Source organism: Scomber scombrus, chromosome 10 (genome assembly GCF_963691925.1).
Source record: "Scomber scombrus chromosome 10, fScoSco1.1, whole genome shotgun sequence".
NCBI lineage: Eukaryota > Metazoa > Chordata > Actinopteri > Scombriformes > Scombridae > Scomber > Scomber scombrus.
The window spans coordinates 22,433,706-22,452,529 of NC_084979.1; the positions used below are offsets into that span (position 1 = coordinate 22,433,706).

The following is an 18,824-nucleotide window of genomic DNA, read 5'->3' on the forward strand; positions in this document are numbered from 1 at the left end:
TTTACATTGTGTGCTTCTCAATTAAATTGTTCATCTTTGAAATAAAAAGACACAGGCTTATAATTAGTAAAATGATATATATCCCCAGCTTTATATGATGGGGTGATGTACCTGACAATGACAATTTACAGATGTAAGTTAGTGAGTTCAAAATACCATCAATGATTTTCTAGACTAAAGTCATACCAATCTCATTCCACTCACTGGACATGTTATTCTTACACTTCCTAACAATGCCAATAATTTGTTTTTGTTTTACAGCTGTCACAAAAATTTAGCTTGAATTTCTATCTCCATAATCCTCAACACCCACCCTCCCCCTTTCTCGTTGAGTCATTGAGTTCTTCTGCCAATTTGGGTCCCACACTAAAGGAAAATTTGTTAAAGCCAGAAACACACACCATCACATCACAACATCATTCATCTTTTCATTGTCAGTAATATATTAAGGGTAACTTGTGCGTGTCACTCTATTTCTAATAGTGCCATTTAACACTCTACATGCCCTTGATATTGTTTTTGTTATTCTCTAATGTTTTATTGAATATTATATTATAATATTTTATCTGTCTATGTCTGTCTGTGTTTTTTATTTATTTTCTATGTTATATGAATTCTCTACTTAGGGTTTTTGGTTTTTCCCTTTTGTGATCCACAGCCTATAATTTTGCTTCCTGTTTTATTGGACAGTTTTTAGTCATATAATAATTGAAATATGTTTTGAAATGTCACAGATTTTTACAAATATGTCCACAAAGATCTTTCCCTGAATTGGCATTTTTATGATTGTAGTCAGTATGTACAAAGCTGCTCAGTGTAGAACTTTTATCTCAAAAGTGTGAAAATCCTGATAATGTGATCAGATTTTTCTTCTTAAAATTAAAAATAAGTGCCATGCAATTAAGTTTTTTATTGTTAGTAACTAATGTCATATCTCTGAGTTTTTGTGTACGAGCTCCTGAGTTCTTTTAACCTAGTCAGGAGTGACCAGCAGATGGCTGCATTACAGCACAGAAGAAGAGGGCAGTAGTACATATCAAATTACTGTGATATATATGAAACATACCCACTTGAACATAATATTGGCTGCAGTCAGTTGTATTAACTTGCTTCAAAATATTGTAGATTTAAGCAGAATATTCAGTAAACTCATACACAGAAATTAATTATACTTAATGTCACAATGACACCAAAGTTGCACCTGCCTGATATGTAGCATATATCCATCTATTTCACTTACCCTGCTCAAAGTCTCTATCCCAGCATGCACTGGGGCTAGAAACTGGGGCACCCCACATTTGGGAGACAGATGGCGAACAGACAGAACAGATACCACTGGAAGGCCAGGATAAAGAGGAAAAGAGAAGATGCAGTAACTGAAACAAAATACTTTCTACTAGATGTGGTTTTTATTCAACTCACAGTACATTCTACAGATGCACACGTGTTACATCACCTTAATACAACAGAGTCTTGTAATACCTCCTCTTAAAAATGATGAATTGGTCCTAAAAATATAAAGGAACAAAATTTAAAGTCACCAAAACTGTACATTATTAAAAATTCACTTAACACCACGTTTGGTTTTCATGTCTTTTTTTTTTTTTCTTTTTTGAAAAAACGTCTCGTCCCTTTAAGTGTCATAAGGAACAACAAAGTGTATTTTCCTATCAACGGATTTGAGTTCAGTGTAAGAAACAAGTTTAAATAAAACCCGGACTGTGGAGTCATCCTGTCGCCTTCATAGCAGACCAACCATGCCGTGCAACATTGTACATTGGCCCTCGTACAGCACAAAAAATATATATAATCGATTAAAAGGAATGTAAGACAGAAAACCAGGCGGGAATGTGCCCAGAAATTCACACATCAGAGCTCCTTTGCAGTTCTATCGTTAAAAATGAATAGGATTTTAGCCTCCTACATAGCCACCTTCAGATGTTTTCACCAAGTCAGACTAACTACAAACAGAAGTCCTTTCTTTAAAAACACAGATGAGTTGGTCAATTGTTGGCTTGAAGCTGCAGACTTCACCGTGTCAGTCGTGGCGATTACAATTACAGTATAAGAGTGAGCTGTGTGTGTTCTCTAAAAACAGACTATTTAACAAATCAGTGGGTGCTGTAGCATCCGTTCAAGTCGGTTAAACAGATCAGGCGTAACGCGACGATTAATTATTCTCAACAGGAGGGACAGTGAAATAGAAGAGTCGAAGCCGAGACTGACTGACCAACATTAAAAAATCCTCCAGTTTCAGATACCAGTGTCTTTCACACAGCAGCAGAAGGTGGGTGTGTGTGAAATTTGTGTGCATGTTTGGTTTTGTTGGTGTGTGTGTGTGTGTGTGTCTATGTGTTGTGTGTGGATAAAAACTGTGTAATGTGTGCGTGCAAGACTTTAAGTGGAGGTTATACAACGTCTACTCGTGACAGTCCATGAACAGATTCCTTTTAGTTTAACTGGCCTTTTCATAAATCGTCTAGACATCTCTATAAGGTAATCTGTACACATTCACTACAAGCTATTGCTATTAAATAATCCCAGCTATTGTAATCTTTATATATATTTATATATAGAATATATAATAAAAATATATTGAGCAAAAAAACTTCTAGGCATAAGACCACATTACATTACATTTCCATTGAACAGGTAAGAAATGGCCCAAGCTCTGTAAAGAGTTTTGATCCATTTTGTTGTGGAGGGGTGCTAAGCAGGTCCAGTATGCAGCAGTTAGGCTGCATTAGTGTGATCAGTCCCTGACCTTCGGTATGAGTCTGACAGCGAAAATACTCAAGGCCTGAGACGTGTCATCATTGACCAAAGGCCTCGCTACGACATGGGGCTCGTGTGAGGACGTGACAGGAGAACGCAAACAGGAGATGAGGTGCTGAGGTGAAGATGAAGAGACACGAAAGGAAGTGAACAGAGACGTGCTGTCACTCTCTGTGATAGGGAATGAGTACAAGTTCAAGACAGTTCAGCTGCGGGCCTCGAAAATATGAGGCCAGTTGAGGAAACAATAACAGACAAATAGCCAAATCTATACATATATACCTATACATGAGAGAATACACAGAGCTGGAAGAACCTCCAGACAGTCTTCGCAGTAAATGGAGAGTGTGTGACTGGGACGGTGAAAGCACCAACAGTCTACAGTCCTGCCATCAGCGGGAACGTTGTAGGCTCCTATTTGTCCTTGTTTGAGTAGAACTCCGCCCAGCGGCTCTCAAAGAAGCGCCTCATGGAGTGTCCAGCCATTCCCACCTCCGATGTGTCCTCGTTGAACTGCTCACAGTTGTTGAAGACCAGCTGAGCATCTGCCGCAAACTCCTCACAGCTGCAGTACCTGAGACGAGGAAACGGGAGAGAAAACACTGATGTTATCAGAGACCAACGATCCCAAATTTATTCAGGCAAACTGGGAGCTGCTCGTACCCTCCCTGTAGCAGCCTTTCTCTCATAGTGAGGAAGTCCATGGGGGTCTTGATGATGCGGCGGTAGCCTGGCACCAGTCGGGGGTTGACGGGTTCAAGGAATGGCCAGGCCTCTGCATGAGCCTCCATCTCCATGAGAATAATCCTGGCAGGAAAGAAAATAAAATTATTAACACTAAAGTAGCGTAAATGTAAAAAGAAAAGTTTCCCTAAATGACTTTAATTTATTAATTCAGTGTTTTAACATTAATGTGATCATCCTGTGTGTGTGAAAGCAAGACTCACTCGCAGAAGGTGAGGTCCGGCTGGTTGCGGGTGGTCATGCGACGACGTTTAGCAGCGGCTGCCGCTTCCCCAGAGTGACGAGAAGAAGAGGAGGGCGCCGGAGTCTCCTTGTGCCGTGTTGCCATGCCAGAACTACGTCGCGTTGTTGTCGTGGTGGTTGTGGTGTCATCTTCAGAGCTTTCGTCTTCGTATCTCCTTTTTTTCACCCTGGTCCTCTTTTTGGACGAGCGTGTTGAATCACAGTCGTTCTGAGAGAGAGCAAATAAGGTAAACAGACTGAGATGGTGACGAACAAATGAAGCAGAAAACACATTTTAGAGGGAAACTATTGCTGTGAAACATGCTTAATTTTCCCTGTGAGCTCTTATTTGAGGTTGATTCCCCTTTAAGAATCACAGGACGGGTTCTGACCTCGGCAACGCAGGTCGGACAAAACCAGTCCCCTTCTGGCACCTGGGTGATTTTGGGCCTTAGGCAGTACATGTGGCAACCACGATCACAGCCGTCACACAACAACAGGCACTCGTCATTGTCTCCTTTCCTGCAAACCTGGCAAGTCTAGAAAAACAAACAAATAACACTTTTCTGTGTTGTTTTTTGCAGTTTGATCCCTAAAAAGCAAATACACAAGAGGAATGTCTGAACCACTGACAATTATGGACAAAGAGTCCCCACTTCCTACCGCTATGCAAAAGTGAGGAGGGGTGAAGGATGATGCTCCTCAGCATCACACTAAGTGACTGTCAACAATCAAATTGCATCCCCTTTTTATATCATCAAATAACTCATTAAAAACAAAATGATCAGAAATGATCAGCGTTTATTTTAAATTAAAAATGACAGAAACAGTCTTTTTAAAAATTGGTCCCTTGATTTTTTTTAAAAGTTTGGCTCATATCCCATCCTTTAACCTGGAGGGGGGCAAGATGTATGTCCTAAACTGCAGCTGGCCACCAGGGGGTGATCAAGATGTTTTGGCTTCATTTTTGGGGAGCTGTCATGATGTCCATATTCATATACAGTCAAAGGTCTGAACAGATCATTGTGAGGTCCCTTACCACTTTAGTAACAGATCTTTCCCAGGCAATAGCCTTCTCCAGCTGAAGTAAACACAGACAGAGCTGAGGAGCACTGCGGACACGATCTAGAGCCTGACGCCATGTTCGTAGTCGAGAGGTGATCTCACTTTCCAGACTGTAACACAAGAAAATTTCAAGAAAGTAAGATTAAAGTATTACACACACACACACACACACACACACAAAAAAACCTTCCCTGCATGACCAATACAGGCTGCTCTTCTTCTTCTCACCTGAAGACATCCATGGGATGCTCTTCTCCTGGCGAGGGGGTGAGAGGAGCGAGGCGCATCACTTCAGCTGGGTTCCAGAGCGGCTCCTTCAGGTAGCGTCTCTCTATATTTCGCTCGATGTTGGCCAACCGCAGAACACCAAGGTCCAGCGGGTGTGTGGCGATACGCGGCAAGCCGGACCACTCCTTCTTCGTTCGTACAATCCAGTCGTCACGTGGGTCGGCTTCATGTTCGTAGTACTGGAGGTCATCACGTGTGGAGTCTGGATCTGGGATTGTGTAGGGCTTAAAAAAAGAGAAGACAGAGTTGAAGTACCCGTAACAGTGATAACTTCCCTTCACTTAGTTTTTCCAATACTAAAAATGTTTTTTATATTAAATTTGCACTTGAGTGAAGAATATTTTAATAGATACCTGAAATTCTGGCATTGGAGTCCCTGCGTTAGACTCCGCATCATTCATCGCACCCTGAGGAGGAGCCTTAAAGAAACACAAAAGGAAAATATACGTTTTTACTATTTCCAAGCTTTGTGTTGCTGTGTTGTTGTTTTGGCTACTTTGCATATTCATGCATATGGCCAGAGCACACGCCACACTGGCCACTAATTTGTTTAGAAGCTTGCAACACATTACTCCCAATATCTTTTCTTCAATTTTCAGTAAGAAGCAACTCATCACTATATCTTGTTATTGTGGTTTTTAAAAAAATAAATAAATTGTAGCTGCTGTGACATAATTCGACCAATTAGATGATGCACAGTGATGACAAGCAAACACTGTGGTGATCTCTCACCTTCAGAAGGAGGTCAGAAGCAATGACCCGCTGCTCTAACTCCTCCACCCACTGCAGGGAGCTGATGTCAGTCTCCATTGCTTTCTCCTGCACCTGCCAAGGCTGCTGCAGAGCCTCCAGCAGCACGTCCTTCTGTTCTACCTTCAACTCAAACAGAGGGTCTAGTCGAAAAGAACACAAAAGACAAGTTGTAAGAAGAACACAACACGGGGGAAAAGGATGAGGCACGATATCAACAACACTCACCGTTGATAGTTTTGGTGCACATCTCAGCTAAGCTCTCCATGTGTTTGGCCAAATGTTTATGGAGCACCCTCTCCCTGATGCCTCTTGGATGGAGACTCTGTAAGGTACGATACAGCTCCTCTGGATCCTTGATCCACCACCAGCCACGCACCATTGCTGGAAAAGAAAGATAATAATTACACACCACAGTTAGAAAAAAGTATAAACACAAATGAAGTGTCCATGTAATGTATGGCGCCTCCTGTAGGAGTCTTAAATCTTAAATGTTTATGGATTATTCAATGAAGTAACAGTCAAATTAATTAAAAAAAAAAAGGAAAGCAGTTGCATATCTCACACTACTGGCTTACAATTTGAATTCTCTTTTTTAACCACTTACATGCTGGGATGGGCTTGACCACCAGCTGTGTGAAGTACTGCTGCTCGAGCTCCTGGAACACAGAGTTGGGAGGGCGGCCTCGGCGCTTGGCTGCGGCCCCTCGTGGTCCTCTGCGGGCAGGACTGCTGCCTCTGCTACCTCTCCTGCGCCTGCGACCTGGCCTGGTGGGGGTGATCGGAGTGGGTGCTGCAGGAGGAATGGGAGCTGGAAGAAGAAGAGGAGGAGCGAGAGGAGGAGGTTGTGGGGCACCAGCGGGAACAGCAGATGCCAGGGGTGTAGGGGGGATGTCCTGCGGTGTTGCTGAGGTCATGGGGTCAACAGGAGTCAGGCCAACGGGAGGCAAGAGCGGGTCCGGCTGAGAGGTGAGGAGAGATTGCTCATGAATACATCGCACACAAGACTCAGAGTGCATTAATACAAGCTAATTAAATGTATTTGTTTTAAATGATTGTGGTAGACAAACCTGCAGGAGTGGAGCAGCGAATGCGGGCAGAGCACTCGGGATCTGAGGGAGGAGTTTGGGAGGTGAGCTCGGTATCTGGGACTCAGTTAGAGAGTTGTCATCACACGGTTGTTTGGGGAGCAGGTTGAACCACTGTCCCTGCTTCTCTGCCATCTCTTTCACACTCTCCTCGGGTCGATTACCCTCTGGAGCCTCCCCTGTGGATGAGCATGTGCCGTTGGTCACTGCTTCCTGCGAGTGGCTGAGCCAGCTCTGGAAAGCAGCCTGTGTGAGGTCATGTGCGCCGCTGGTCGGTGATCCTGGCCCATCTTCACCCCCGGACCTGACGCTACTTCGGCGCCGGCGGCGAATGTTTGCTTGGCGGAGGTGGAGCTCCACTTCTGGTTTGATTTTTCGGGGCCGCCCTCGTCCTCTTTGCCGGCTCATGAGGGATGCTGTACCGGGGAGGGGGTCCTCATCTGCAGACAAACTCTGGGCTTGGCCAGGAGTAGCAGAGGAAGGGGAGGAAGGTAGAGTAGGAGGGGGAGAAGTGGGCATGGGGGCCTCCTCAATTTTGGGCTCCTTTTTGAGGAAGGTGACAGGCACCTCAGCTACAAGAACGTCTCCTGAAGCTGCAAGAAAGAAAGATGAAGAAAAAGTTTAGAAGGGTATATGAAGTATAGAAACGAGATGGCAATTCGTGTCCTTCAAATATATTCTCAGACTCACTCAAGAGCTCCTCTGGGCCCTCAACTAGAACTCCTCCGAGGTGAGGTAAGGCCAAGTATCTGCGCCGGTAACGGTCCTGGCCAAGCAATATTGCCCGCATGGAATGCGACGACTGTAGCAGCTTTTTACGGAAAAACGCTTGGCGCTGTGAATAGCAAAACAAGGGGAATGTTCAATAATTAGGAATAACATACAGTATATGTATGTATAAAACACTGTCTTCAGGGCATCAGTCTTACCTTGGTTAGCTTATCTATCTGCCTTTCAAGCTCTGGAATGCTGGCATTTGTAGGGCTCTCAGTCTGTAGCAGAAAAGACAGAATCAGATATAGAAATGATCAGTTTCTGAAGTGTCATGGTGGCCCAATGGTTAAAGTGCATATCAGATAACTGCAACGTCCACTGTCATTCCCCTTTTTTTACCCCTGTACTCCCTGTGTTGGTCTACTGACTTTCATAAAGGCAAAAGCCCAAAAATAAATAAATAAATAAATAAAAAAAGGTTTCTAATTCTAGATAAAACACTGGAGAAGATACATACATCACTGAGTTTTGGCTCTTCTTTGCGTGCACGGCGGTTCCCTCTCTCCAAGACTACATTCTCCTCCAGACTGAGGTTCTCTTCCTCCGCTACTCTGGCACTGCGCCTCCTCTCCTCAAAACACAGCTCTTCCTCTGATCGTCCTGTGCGACGCGCTAGTGCCGCCTTCAGTCTGCAAGAGAGAAGACAATCAGGATCAACATGTTGAAAGGCTGTGACTGATCTGAGTGATTCATTTCATTTTAAAAAGTCTTACTTGCGCAATTTCCCCTCAATGATCCACTTGTTCTTCCTGTAGGTTGCCATGTTCTCCAATGTGTTGTCAATGTCACTGAAATACAGAACATACATTAAGTAACAGCAATGTGAGTAACAAATGTTTAGTTTCAGGATTAACCTACAGAGTAAATAATGAGTTCTTGTTCTCACCTTGTTACAACATTGCTGCCATTAAGCTCCTCCACCAGGAAAGCCAGGATGGATGCCTTGGTGTCGGGAGGCAGGGCATGAAATGTTTTGGTCCTCAATGTGTTGCACACCTCTGTATCATAACCATAAGATTCCAAAAAGATGCGAAGAACTTCTGAAACTGTGCTGCGGGTCAGATCTAACTCAACCAGCTTGTCCCCAAGGATCTTTACTGACTGCAAGTAGAGATGGGAAGATGGAGAGGAAAATGTAGCTTAACAGTTTATCATTTGGGTTGCATTAATGGAGAAAATGTTCCAAGTGTTTTACACACCTGATAATATGACGGCAGGCCTGGATCATGGAGTGCAATATCCATCAGCTTTATGAGTAGGTCCTGGACCTCTCCTTGGCTGTCGCCCAGGCCTAGCAGGCCCTCCTGCAGGGAAGCAAGGCTGGGGATATCCTTGGGTACATTGAGACCAATCACCTTTCCATAACCATGAAGGAATTCAACCACAGCCAGGCAGTGTGCAAAGGCTGTGCCGGACAGAACCACACCAGGGATACGAGACAGCTCTGGCAGGGGCTGGAGGAAGAAAAATGTAAAAAGTCATGATCACATTGACAAAACATACAACAGAGTAGACTAAAACAAACTGGGTTTAAATGACAAAACTCACTTTGTGGTCAGTGAGACACATGTCCTCCGTGGGCTTCTTCAGCTCTTCTGTGATCAGCTGCTGCCTCTTGCGTTCCTCCAGGCGTCTCTGGGCCTGCGCTCTCCTCTCCGCTGTCCTCTTGGCTGCCAGAGCAGCTTGAGCTGCAGCCTCTGCCTCAGCCTGAGCTTTAGCCAGAGCCTTGGCTTTACTCCGAGCGCCAAGCACCCGCTTACCCTGTGCTATCCTCTCCTCATCTGTCTGCTGTACCAGTGGAGCAGCCTCAACCTTCACTGACCTCCTGCGGCCAGGCTTCTTGGGCTCTGCAGCAGACGCTGATGCTGGCTGTTTGACCTGAGGAGCATTCGGGTCTGTTGATTCAGCCTTCAACTCAAGGCCCTTGGCCTCTTGCTCGATCTGAAACCATAATGGAAAAAAGAACAGGTGATGCTGAGGACATGACTAGTATGACACGATGATAAATCATTTTGTGCAATGTTGTGTCTTTTCTTTACCTTCGCTTTCTTTTTCTCCTCTTTCATCTTCTTGATCTTTGCATCCTCCTTTCTCTTCATTCTTGCCTAAATAATGAACAGCAAAAAATAAATAAATGAAAAAATCAGGATGACACATGGACACTTGACAGTTTAACATTACAAACAGTAAGAGTACAGACCTTTCTCTTCATTTTCTTCTTAATTTTTGCAAGTTTCTCCTTTTCTTCCTCTGTGAGAGCTTCTACAAAAAACAAAGCAAAAAACAAATATTTACACACAGCAAAAACTTCTTGATGTTTCCTGCTAAGCAAGTCGCCTTGCCTTAGACCTAAATGCCATTTCTATTAACTATACACATCCCTGAACACCTCGTGGAATCGACATTCACTCACCCTTGGCCTCAAGTCGCTTCAACAGCTTGGCGTCAACTTTGCTCAGGAGGTCAATCATCTGAGGTTTGGGAGGTCTACCAGGTCGGCGGGCCTGCCCTCCCCTTATGCCACGAACCCTGCGGGGTTTCTCTTTATCAGGGTTTGGGGGTCGACCTCGACGACCAGTTATGGCCATGATCATAGAGGGAACCTCTTCATTGGCCAAGAGGGTCCACTTCATACCCTATAACATATAGTAGAGAATACATATTTGTAACTTACAGTAGAGAATTGAAATCTCTGAGCATTGAATTAACTGAGCAGAGCTGGTACACAAACCTCTGGAGTTTCTCTCTCCTCATAGAAATCTCCGACAGGCATTCGTGGACTGAAGCTGAAGTGTTCTCTGGTTACCACGCTGTCCTGGTGTTTCTTCAAGTACTGAGTGAAGCAATTCAAAGAAAAGAGAGACAAGAGATGGGGGAAAAAATAGTGGTCAACATTAGTTGTATTTGTTGGGAAAGACAACCATTTCAACAATTTAAAAAAAAAGACCTGTTTGGTTGTGCTTTGTAGCCGTGGAAATGTACCTTGATTATTTCTGGGAACTGCTTCATCCTCCTTCCACAAGGTGTGTAATACCAGGTTTCACCTTTCATGCGATTCTCCATTTTCTTCACACGAATCTCCCTCCTCCAACTATCAAGAAGAGAGATCAGAATTACAGTCCTGTCATAGGTTTTTAGAGACAAAACATAGCAAGCCTCCAGGAGTTGGAGTATAATGTATCAACACTGCACACATTTTAAAACGTGTCAAAACTTAATAAAAACACAGGTATTTGAGATCTCTGACAGAATGTGTCACATATACAACCCTTGTTAAGTAATTCACTACTACTTATTTCAACAGTATTAGCTGAGAAATGAACGTTAGCATGTCAAGACCTAAAAGCAGAAAACTTGAAACAAAATGTACAAAGATGTAGCTGCAGTGGACGATTAATAAACTAAGCTGAAAACTGATCTGATTCCTTCATATATCATTTCATTCTGATTTTAAGCCTCAATAAGCACTGAAGGAACTCATTACCCATGCCGCAGAGGGAACTGAACCTGGTCTTCCGTTGCAACCCTTCGCTTGTTAGATTCACCTGTTAAGAAAGAGCATAAAATCAGGCTTAGCATCGGACTGTTAGCCGTCATATCTTTAACAAGATCTCCACAAATTTCTTTTAATCTTCTTTATTACCTGCAGTGGAGCTGTCGTCATCGTTGTCTTCAACATCATCTGCAGTTGTTTCGGCATTTTGTTTAGGTTTTTTTACCACACTGCCATCCTTGTCTTGTTTCTTGGCCCTTTTCATTTTCTTGGGTTTGTTGACAGCTGTGCTGATGGTTAACGCATTGGCAAGAACTGCATTAATTGTGGCTGTGATTGGATCCACCTCTTCTGTGGGAGGCCCAGCCTCTCCACTTACATCTGATGTTTCTTTGACATCCACCTTGAGAGACTTCTTCCTCTTTCTGCCCTTCGCTACCTGTTCTTTGTTGTCTTCTCCATCGGTCTTTATCTTCTCCACTTTAGGGGCTCGAGCCCGAGGCTTCCTTTGGGTCCCTTCAGGAGCTTGGAGGAAAAGAAGGAAAGAGAAATGTTTTAAATAAAGCATGATATTTATTTAAAGTAACATTTTGTTGAATTCAGACTGCTAAATACCTGGGGTTCTTGTCCATATTGCCTTTGGAGCTTGAGGTTTACGTGGTTTCCCTGGGGTTTTCACATGTCCTCCAGAAGCTGACACAACCTGATCAGTGACTGGCTGGAGAGGGTGTACAGCAGGGCTCTCTGCTGGGGTGCTGAAGGCGATGAAGTTCTCATCTTTCATCTTGAAACTTGGGGGAGTCATCGCCTCATTAACAGTGGTCTTCATACTAATGCGTCCAACTGAGTCTGGTGTATCATGTCCTCTGGGTTCCCACTCTGCTTCAGGCCCTAATCAAAGAGGAAATGATGACATTAAACTGTGTTAGTAGAATTCAAATATAAGGTCTCATGACACAGAAAAACAGGAAGAGCATTAATTTGGTGATTAAGAAAGGAAAAAAGAAAGAAATTTAACTTTTTGGGGGGGGAAAGAAAATATTGGTATATGTACTAGTTTCAATGATCATGAACTTTAAGAAAGTACCTTGACGACTTGGCACAAATGAGTGCGAGAGAGACACGTCACTTGAGTCGACAGGGGGCTCTTCCATCTGAGAAGTATTGTTTAGAGAAGACTCCAGCATGGATTCTCCAGTGATTTGGCAACTGTCCTTGGTCTCTTCTGCCTCAGAGGTTTCTCCTTCCCTGGTGGAATCCAATGTGTCATCTCTGGAGTCGTCCACAGAGGAACAGCTGTCTCTAGTTGTGTCAAACGCAGTAGATGGTTCCTCTTCTGTTTTCGAAGTACTGTCAAACTGAGAAGTGCCTTTTCTCAGGTGAAAGCTGCTGTCAAAGGGATCGTAGTCATCTACACATGAGCTGTCACCGTCTAAGAGAGAAGTCTTTTCCAAGAAAGAGCTGGCATCAATTCTAGAGGCGGTACATGAAGAGTTATCAAAACTTTCTTCATCGGTCAGATGTTCTGCTCTAGTGCTGTGGAGATGTGGGGACTCTCTAAGTGGAGTTTGCTCCATCATGGAGTCCTCTGCCTCACCTATGTCACTGAAACTGCTCTGCATGTGTTGCTTTTCACGCTCCGTCTTCCGATCGGGAGCCACTGTGGTCTCTGCATGTTTTCCAGGAAGATCAATGAAGGACTTGTGTGTGCGAATTTCTGATTTCTGAGTCTCAGTAGCTTTTACGTTCTGTGGTTTCTTTATTGTGCCAGAATCAAGCTGAGGGAGGAATTCTTCTGGTGTTCCAATTTTTTTCCTGTCCTCACTATGACCATGGTGCTCTGGCTTGAGAGACGACTGTTTTGGCGTACAGGGAGGAGTGGAGTTAGAAGGATGCTGCCCAGACTCAGAACTTTGGACCACTCCAGAAGATGTACCCATTGCTGGAGGCACAGACACCAAGGCAGGAGGGGCGGACACAGGTGCAGTCCTGGAGGCTTGAGTGGTTAGAAGAGGTAGGGTAGACAGAGGTCGGACTGTAGGACTTTCCTTGGCTGCTAGGGAAGGTAAATTCACCCCTTCTGGTGGGGAGGATGCTGCAGAAGCAGTGGAAAGACTAGAGTCAACAGCTGGAGGAGTGTACAATGTCTGACGCTGGGATGCGGGTCCTGGGTCACAAGGTTTATTGCCAACAGAAGGAGTTTTGGACATAGACGTGGGAGATCCAGATGTTAATAAAAAAGAGCCAGGTGGTTTCGAGGTTGAAGGTACAGATTTTGACATTAGAGATGGAGCCACACCAGCCGATGAGGAATTTGCACTCACAGATGCATCAGACACTGATGAAGACGTAGACATCAATTTTGGGGCTCCAGGCTTTTCATGCTGAGCTCCAGATAAATCGGGAAGGCAAGATGTCATGGACCCTATAACCATCTGTTGAAGAGATGAGATGGGTGCAGTGGGGGGCCCAGAAGCTGTAGGAGACAATGCTGAGTTGTTCTGATGAGCCACAGACTCTGATGAAGCAGAACCTAGAAGTGTAGATAACTTTGGAGGTGATGTGGGCAGGGAGGAGGAAGAAGACCCCGCTGACAGATGCTTGGATCCAGCAGGAGTTATCTCAGCTGCAGCAGAAGGAGGAGGCCTGAGGCCTTGCATCATTAGGGGAGGTGAGGAAAGTCTAGGAGGAGCAGATGGAGATGAAGCCGACAACACATTGGGAGGTGTTGAGATTTGTGGTGGATTAGATTCTACATCAGGGGGTGAAACAACAGGGGGCCCAGAGCCTGATATGGGAGATCCAGAGACAGCAGGAGCTGCAGAGGCCCGAGGAGGGGTTGAGGCCTTGTTTAGAGACGGTGACACTGCTGCAGGCGATGTAGATGCAGAGAGCTGAGATGACGCGGACTGGGGAGGTGTATTCATCACTGCTGGCTCTCTGACAGGGGAAGCCATATCTGGACGCTGAGATGCTGGATTTTCAGAATGCTCATGATAATCACTTGCAGGTCCCGCAGAAGGTTTGGATAGCCTCTGAGCAACAGGTGCCCTTTCCATACCGTTATAGCTTGTGTCTACTTCCTTGGCAGCTTCCCTCGCATGCCCTGAAAAAGAAAAGAATCAACAAAACAGTGAATAAAAAGTTGTTCCTTTAAATAAGTTATAAAAATTATGATGAATTCAGACTGGCAGTATTATATATTAAAACATTTTATGGTCACTCAGGCAGTGGATTTTCATACCGACTATAATCATGCAGAAATAATGACATGTTATAATTCAAAAATGTTCTGCAGGCATTAGCTGTTCCTCACAAAGCATGACAGAGACGGGTTATTGCCAAAGGTTGGTCCGTGTAGCACACAGTCAAACAGTGGCACCTGCTGGTTAAATGTCCAACCATTAAGAACTGGCAGCGAGACACTTTTTTTTTTTTACTAGAAATGTGTGCGCAAGTTACAGCCTACATAGGTAAGCTTGAAACCAATAAAAAAGGGTTGTAAAAAAATAACTGGTATTTCAACACTATTTTTTTTAAAGATGCCACATAACTCTTTCAAGGCAACCACTGAGTCATGGTTTAATATGATCAGCATCTGGGATGACTATGCCAAGTTGGCTACAGAGGAAGAAGACAGTTTGGCAACATGAGTGCCAACCCAGTCTTGGCTTTAAGAGGAAATGTAAGACAGAGGAGTACAGCTTAATTTATGAGGAAATACAGCAGTATCAAAATTACGAGCTGATCAATTTCAGGCAGAAGAAATGATTATAGTTATTTTGTTTTGTGGAAACTGAAGAAAAACAAGAATGACAAGATTAAATGATTGAAAAGGTTTCACAGAAACATCTAAAAAGTGTTAAGTAGTCACCTTGCACAGCAGTAGACATCGCCACGTTGCTAGCATGGGGGCTCCTTTCCCTGCTGTGGCTCTTAGGTGATCCACTATCCTGCACAGCTGACGGTGACATCATTGGTACTGAGGACATGCCCACAGGGAGAGGGCTGCTAGTACCCCCTCTGCCTAAACTGTGATGCTGTGGGCTGCCACGTGGAGGAGTAAAATTCTGGGCAGCTGGGGGCATCAACTGAGCCTGACTTTGAGGTTGAGACTGCTGTGGTGGCTGCTGCTGCTGGGTAGACGGCAGGGACGGGAGCTGGGGCTGATGCTGGTAGTAGGGCATCCCATTAGGCATCAAGCCATAATGCTGTGGTTGCTGGTGCTGCTGGTGGTGATGGGGTGGGTGACGGTGGGAGTGGAGGTGCTGCTGTGACGGCTGATGTGGGGGCGGCTGTAAGGACTGCTGCTGGTGATGCTGTGACGGTGTAATCCCAGGATGTGCCTGACTCTGGTAGGTCCCATACATACTGTGGGAATTATAACTTATCTGCTGCGGGCCAGGGTTACTCCTGTTCCAGTACTGACTCCCAGTAAGAGGCATGTTTGGTGGGCCTGCCACAGGCGGTTGGTGGGAGCTTTCGATACCACCATTCAGTTGGTACTGTCCGTGACCCTGGAAGTGGTGCTGTGACTGAGGCTGCACCATCCCAGGTGCAGGCTGCTTCTGGTGCATCCCGTGCACAGGAGAGGTGCCAATGCCTGGACTATACTGCGGGTGTCCTCCCCACAAGTAGTCATAGCCCATGCTGCTCTGGTGGTGGTTGCTCATGTGTGGGTAAGGAGCAGTTGGTGGGTGGGAACCAGGCACACCGGACCCGAGTACAGTAGTGACGCCATTCACATTCATTTCGCCATTCATATCTGTTAAACATGAAACCATTGATAAAGATAAAAAAGTTTACAGTTTGCTTTATTAAAACAGTTCTGGTGAAGGGAGAAAGTGAAGTTTGTAAAATGGCAACTGTTGTGTATATGAGGCTAAATTTATTCTGCATTTCAGTCAAGTGTAAAAAGATTTTTTTTTTTTAATAAATAAAAAATACTCACTCTTCCCCTGCTGAGGAAAACTCATGGAGGACCCGTTAGTATAAAGAGAATCCCCTGAGGAGTGTTTCAGTCCTGAGTTTGCTGAGGAGTGAGTGCCATAGTTGAAATGATTATTTGCCTCCATCTAAAAAAAACAACAACCAAAAAACAAAACATGAAACAAAAATAACAAGAAAACATAAATACAGAAATTCAAACTTTACTACAACTAGTGTTCATCTCCTGTAACATGTACAGACGCATATGCACGACGCGCATTACAAATGTATTATTTAATTCATTCCTCATTTATTTCTATGCATGCATTTGAACACACTCATTGCTACCATAATACGAACGAAAAAATGCCTATCCCTAAAAAAAAAAAGAAATATGAATTTTTTTGGCATCTGCAAGCCTTGTGACAGCACCATTTCCTTCCAACAACAACAACCATCAAAATGTCGCAGCCAAGCTACAGCAAACAGCCACAGCAGATTTGCCAGGCCTTTGCGAAAGCCGTAATGGACAGCCGAAATATTACGATGAAGCTCATCATTACCGCTGATGAGGCGCTGCCACTGCTGCTAACGCCAACCCCAGACGATACATGTAGTGACGGCCCAGGCGAACAAACACCACTCTAGACCCGGCCTCAAACTAAACAATGGAGGAGGATTATATTAAAGCAAGGGAATATCTCAGTCACTCCGAGGCCTGAATGACTGTAACTACAACACTCGCTATTTAATAAGCTCCGTGCCCCTCTGTTGGGAGACTTGATTTCCTAATTTGCGACAAGGCCCGTCGCCTAGCTACAAGCTAAGCCGAGCTAGCCGACTCCTCACACGGAACAATTCACTTTAAAGCGTCGCTTTTAGCCAGCTGTGCTAACCAACAACTCTCACTCTTTAGCCATAAATACAAACTAAACTTACCAAAAAAAAAGTCGTTTATTTATTATTATTTTTCCCCTCTCACAGCTTCAAACTCCAAGGTTATTTTCGCTAATTCATCACAATATATAACCTAGCTAGAAGTCGTTAGCCAGGGCAGCTAACTGATAGCATCCTTTACGTTTTTAACACTGAGGACGTTACTTTAAGCTGCGATGTTAGCCCATAGCCAGGTAGCAGGTACCGCAACCACGCTGGGTTGTATCAATGATGCCCAGCAGCGAGAGACAGAGGGAGAGAGGGGGACTGCGGGTGGAGAAATAAATAAATATCAACCGATAATAATTAAAACCCAGTCAAGACTTCGCTTGTTAACAGATGGAGCTCCCTTTTGTTCAGAGGCTAACGCAGCTAGCAGCCAGATGAAGTTACATTGTTTACGCTGCTCGCACACTAGACACATTTTTTTCTTTACAGAGAGATCATCATCCTCCCACACTACAACACAACCACCACCACCATCAAAAGTTTCGCTGATATATATTTCAATTTTTAAAAAGCTATCTCCAACCTTCCAGTCCTTTTGGATCGCGAAGGCACAGCTGCCTCTAAAAACCTTCGTCTTTAGCGGATATGCAAAGGTGGAGATGGACACAGCGATAAATAATAAACAACTAAACCCGAACCTTTGGGGTTTAAATTAGCAAACATGGCTGGTGTGGTCCAGTGAAGCCATGATCACAGAACAGAGCGAACAGCAGCGATGTCAACATCCCCACAATAACTACACACACATCCGGTCACATTTCTTCATCAGGACTTCACAACAAAACTCATAATAATAATGAGCAGAGTTGGGAAAGTTACTTTGGAAAGGTAATAGGTTACATATTACTAGTTACCCTATTTAAAATGTAATAATTAATGTAACTATTTCAATTATTTTATTAAAAAAGTAATGTAACTTATTACATTTATTTCTTTTTGATTACTTTCCTATTTTCTAATGAATGTTTTCAACTGGTGGAGTAAGTGTACCCATTAAGTCCACCAAAATCTAAATTCAGGTGTTTTTCATGGATACTCACATGTTTTTAAGAGGGATCATTTCTTATAAAGCAAGATTTATCGCTCATTAGAAAATGTATTCATTAGTTAATGTAGATTAAAAAAAATATAAAATAGATATTTTATGAAAAAAGTCAAAAGTCTAGCATGGGCTCAATTGGGACTGTGACACCATTTAAGCCCATGTCTGCTCCAAATAAGGTCCACGTCATGATTTATTTACAATATATATATTTTTTTTTTTAAAGTTTTCAAAGTATTAAAACAGCAATATATGAATTCAGTAACATGTTAAATATTTAAAAAATAGGAAAAAACCCTCCTCCTGAGCAAAATCTTAAATGTAACCCCCTTTGTAATCATCAAAATGTTCATAAGTAACTAAATTAATTGCACATTTGTTCTCAATAACTGTAACGGATTAAAGTTACTATTTATTTTGTAATTAAATTACATAACGCTGTTACATGTAACTAGTTACTCCCCAACGCTGCATACACAGTACTTGGTACCTACGTTGTACAGCCAGTTGATGCTTGTATTGCACATTGTAAGAATAAATAAGAATATTGCACTTCATAGCTCATGATTGTCTATGATGCCTTAATTGCAGCATCCTTTAGTGCAGTGTTCAGTATGGTGATGGTATTTGGATAGAAACTGTTCATGAGTCTGTTGGTGTAATAATGTATTGTTATTATTAATCATCATCATCTTTATCAACAACAGCA

At 43.6% G+C, this 18,824-nt stretch overlaps 1 protein-coding gene across 1 annotated transcript; it reads right to left on the reverse strand.

The window, feature by feature from the left end:
- Positions 1–1,397: 1,397 nt before the first annotated feature.
- baz2a (bromodomain adjacent to zinc finger domain, 2A) lies at positions 1,398–17,759 on the reverse strand. Its single transcript, XM_062427965.1, has 30 exons — positions 17,597–17,759; positions 16,151–16,274; positions 15,074–15,964; positions 12,287–14,305; positions 11,815–12,090; positions 11,350–11,724; positions 11,191–11,251; positions 10,689–10,797; positions 10,438–10,539; positions 10,120–10,342; positions 9,907–9,968; positions 9,746–9,811; positions 9,255–9,647; positions 8,906–9,160; positions 8,593–8,807; positions 8,420–8,494; positions 8,164–8,335; positions 7,862–7,924; positions 7,623–7,767; positions 6,915–7,525; positions 6,452–6,806; positions 6,073–6,228; positions 5,827–5,987; positions 5,448–5,513; positions 5,035–5,318; positions 4,781–4,916; positions 4,134–4,280; positions 3,723–3,970; positions 3,439–3,582; positions 1,398–3,349 (listed from the first exon to the last, which is right to left on the reverse strand). The coding sequence occupies exons 2-30, from the start codon at positions 16,272–16,274 to the stop codon at positions 3,190–3,192; spliced, it is 8,094 nt and encodes a 2,697-aa protein (XP_062283949.1). The 5' UTR covers positions 17,597–17,759; the 3' UTR covers positions 1,398–3,189.
- Positions 17,760–18,824: the final 1,065 nt, after the last annotated feature.

Bases quoted from the DNA above. Each gene is read 5' to 3' on its own strand.
- baz2a (XM_062427965.1), bottom strand. From the start codon at position 16,274: ATGGAGGCAAATAATCATTTCAACTATGGCACTCACTCCTCAGCAAAC. The intron at 9,161-9,254 runs GTGAGTTTTGTC...TTCTTCCTCCAG, and splicing joins TGTGTCTCACTGACCACAAA to CCCCTGCCAGAGCTGTCTCG. The intron at 8,495-8,592 runs GTGAGAACAAGA...TCTGTATTTCAG, and splicing joins GGCAGCAATGTTGTAACAAG to TGACATTGACAACACATTGG.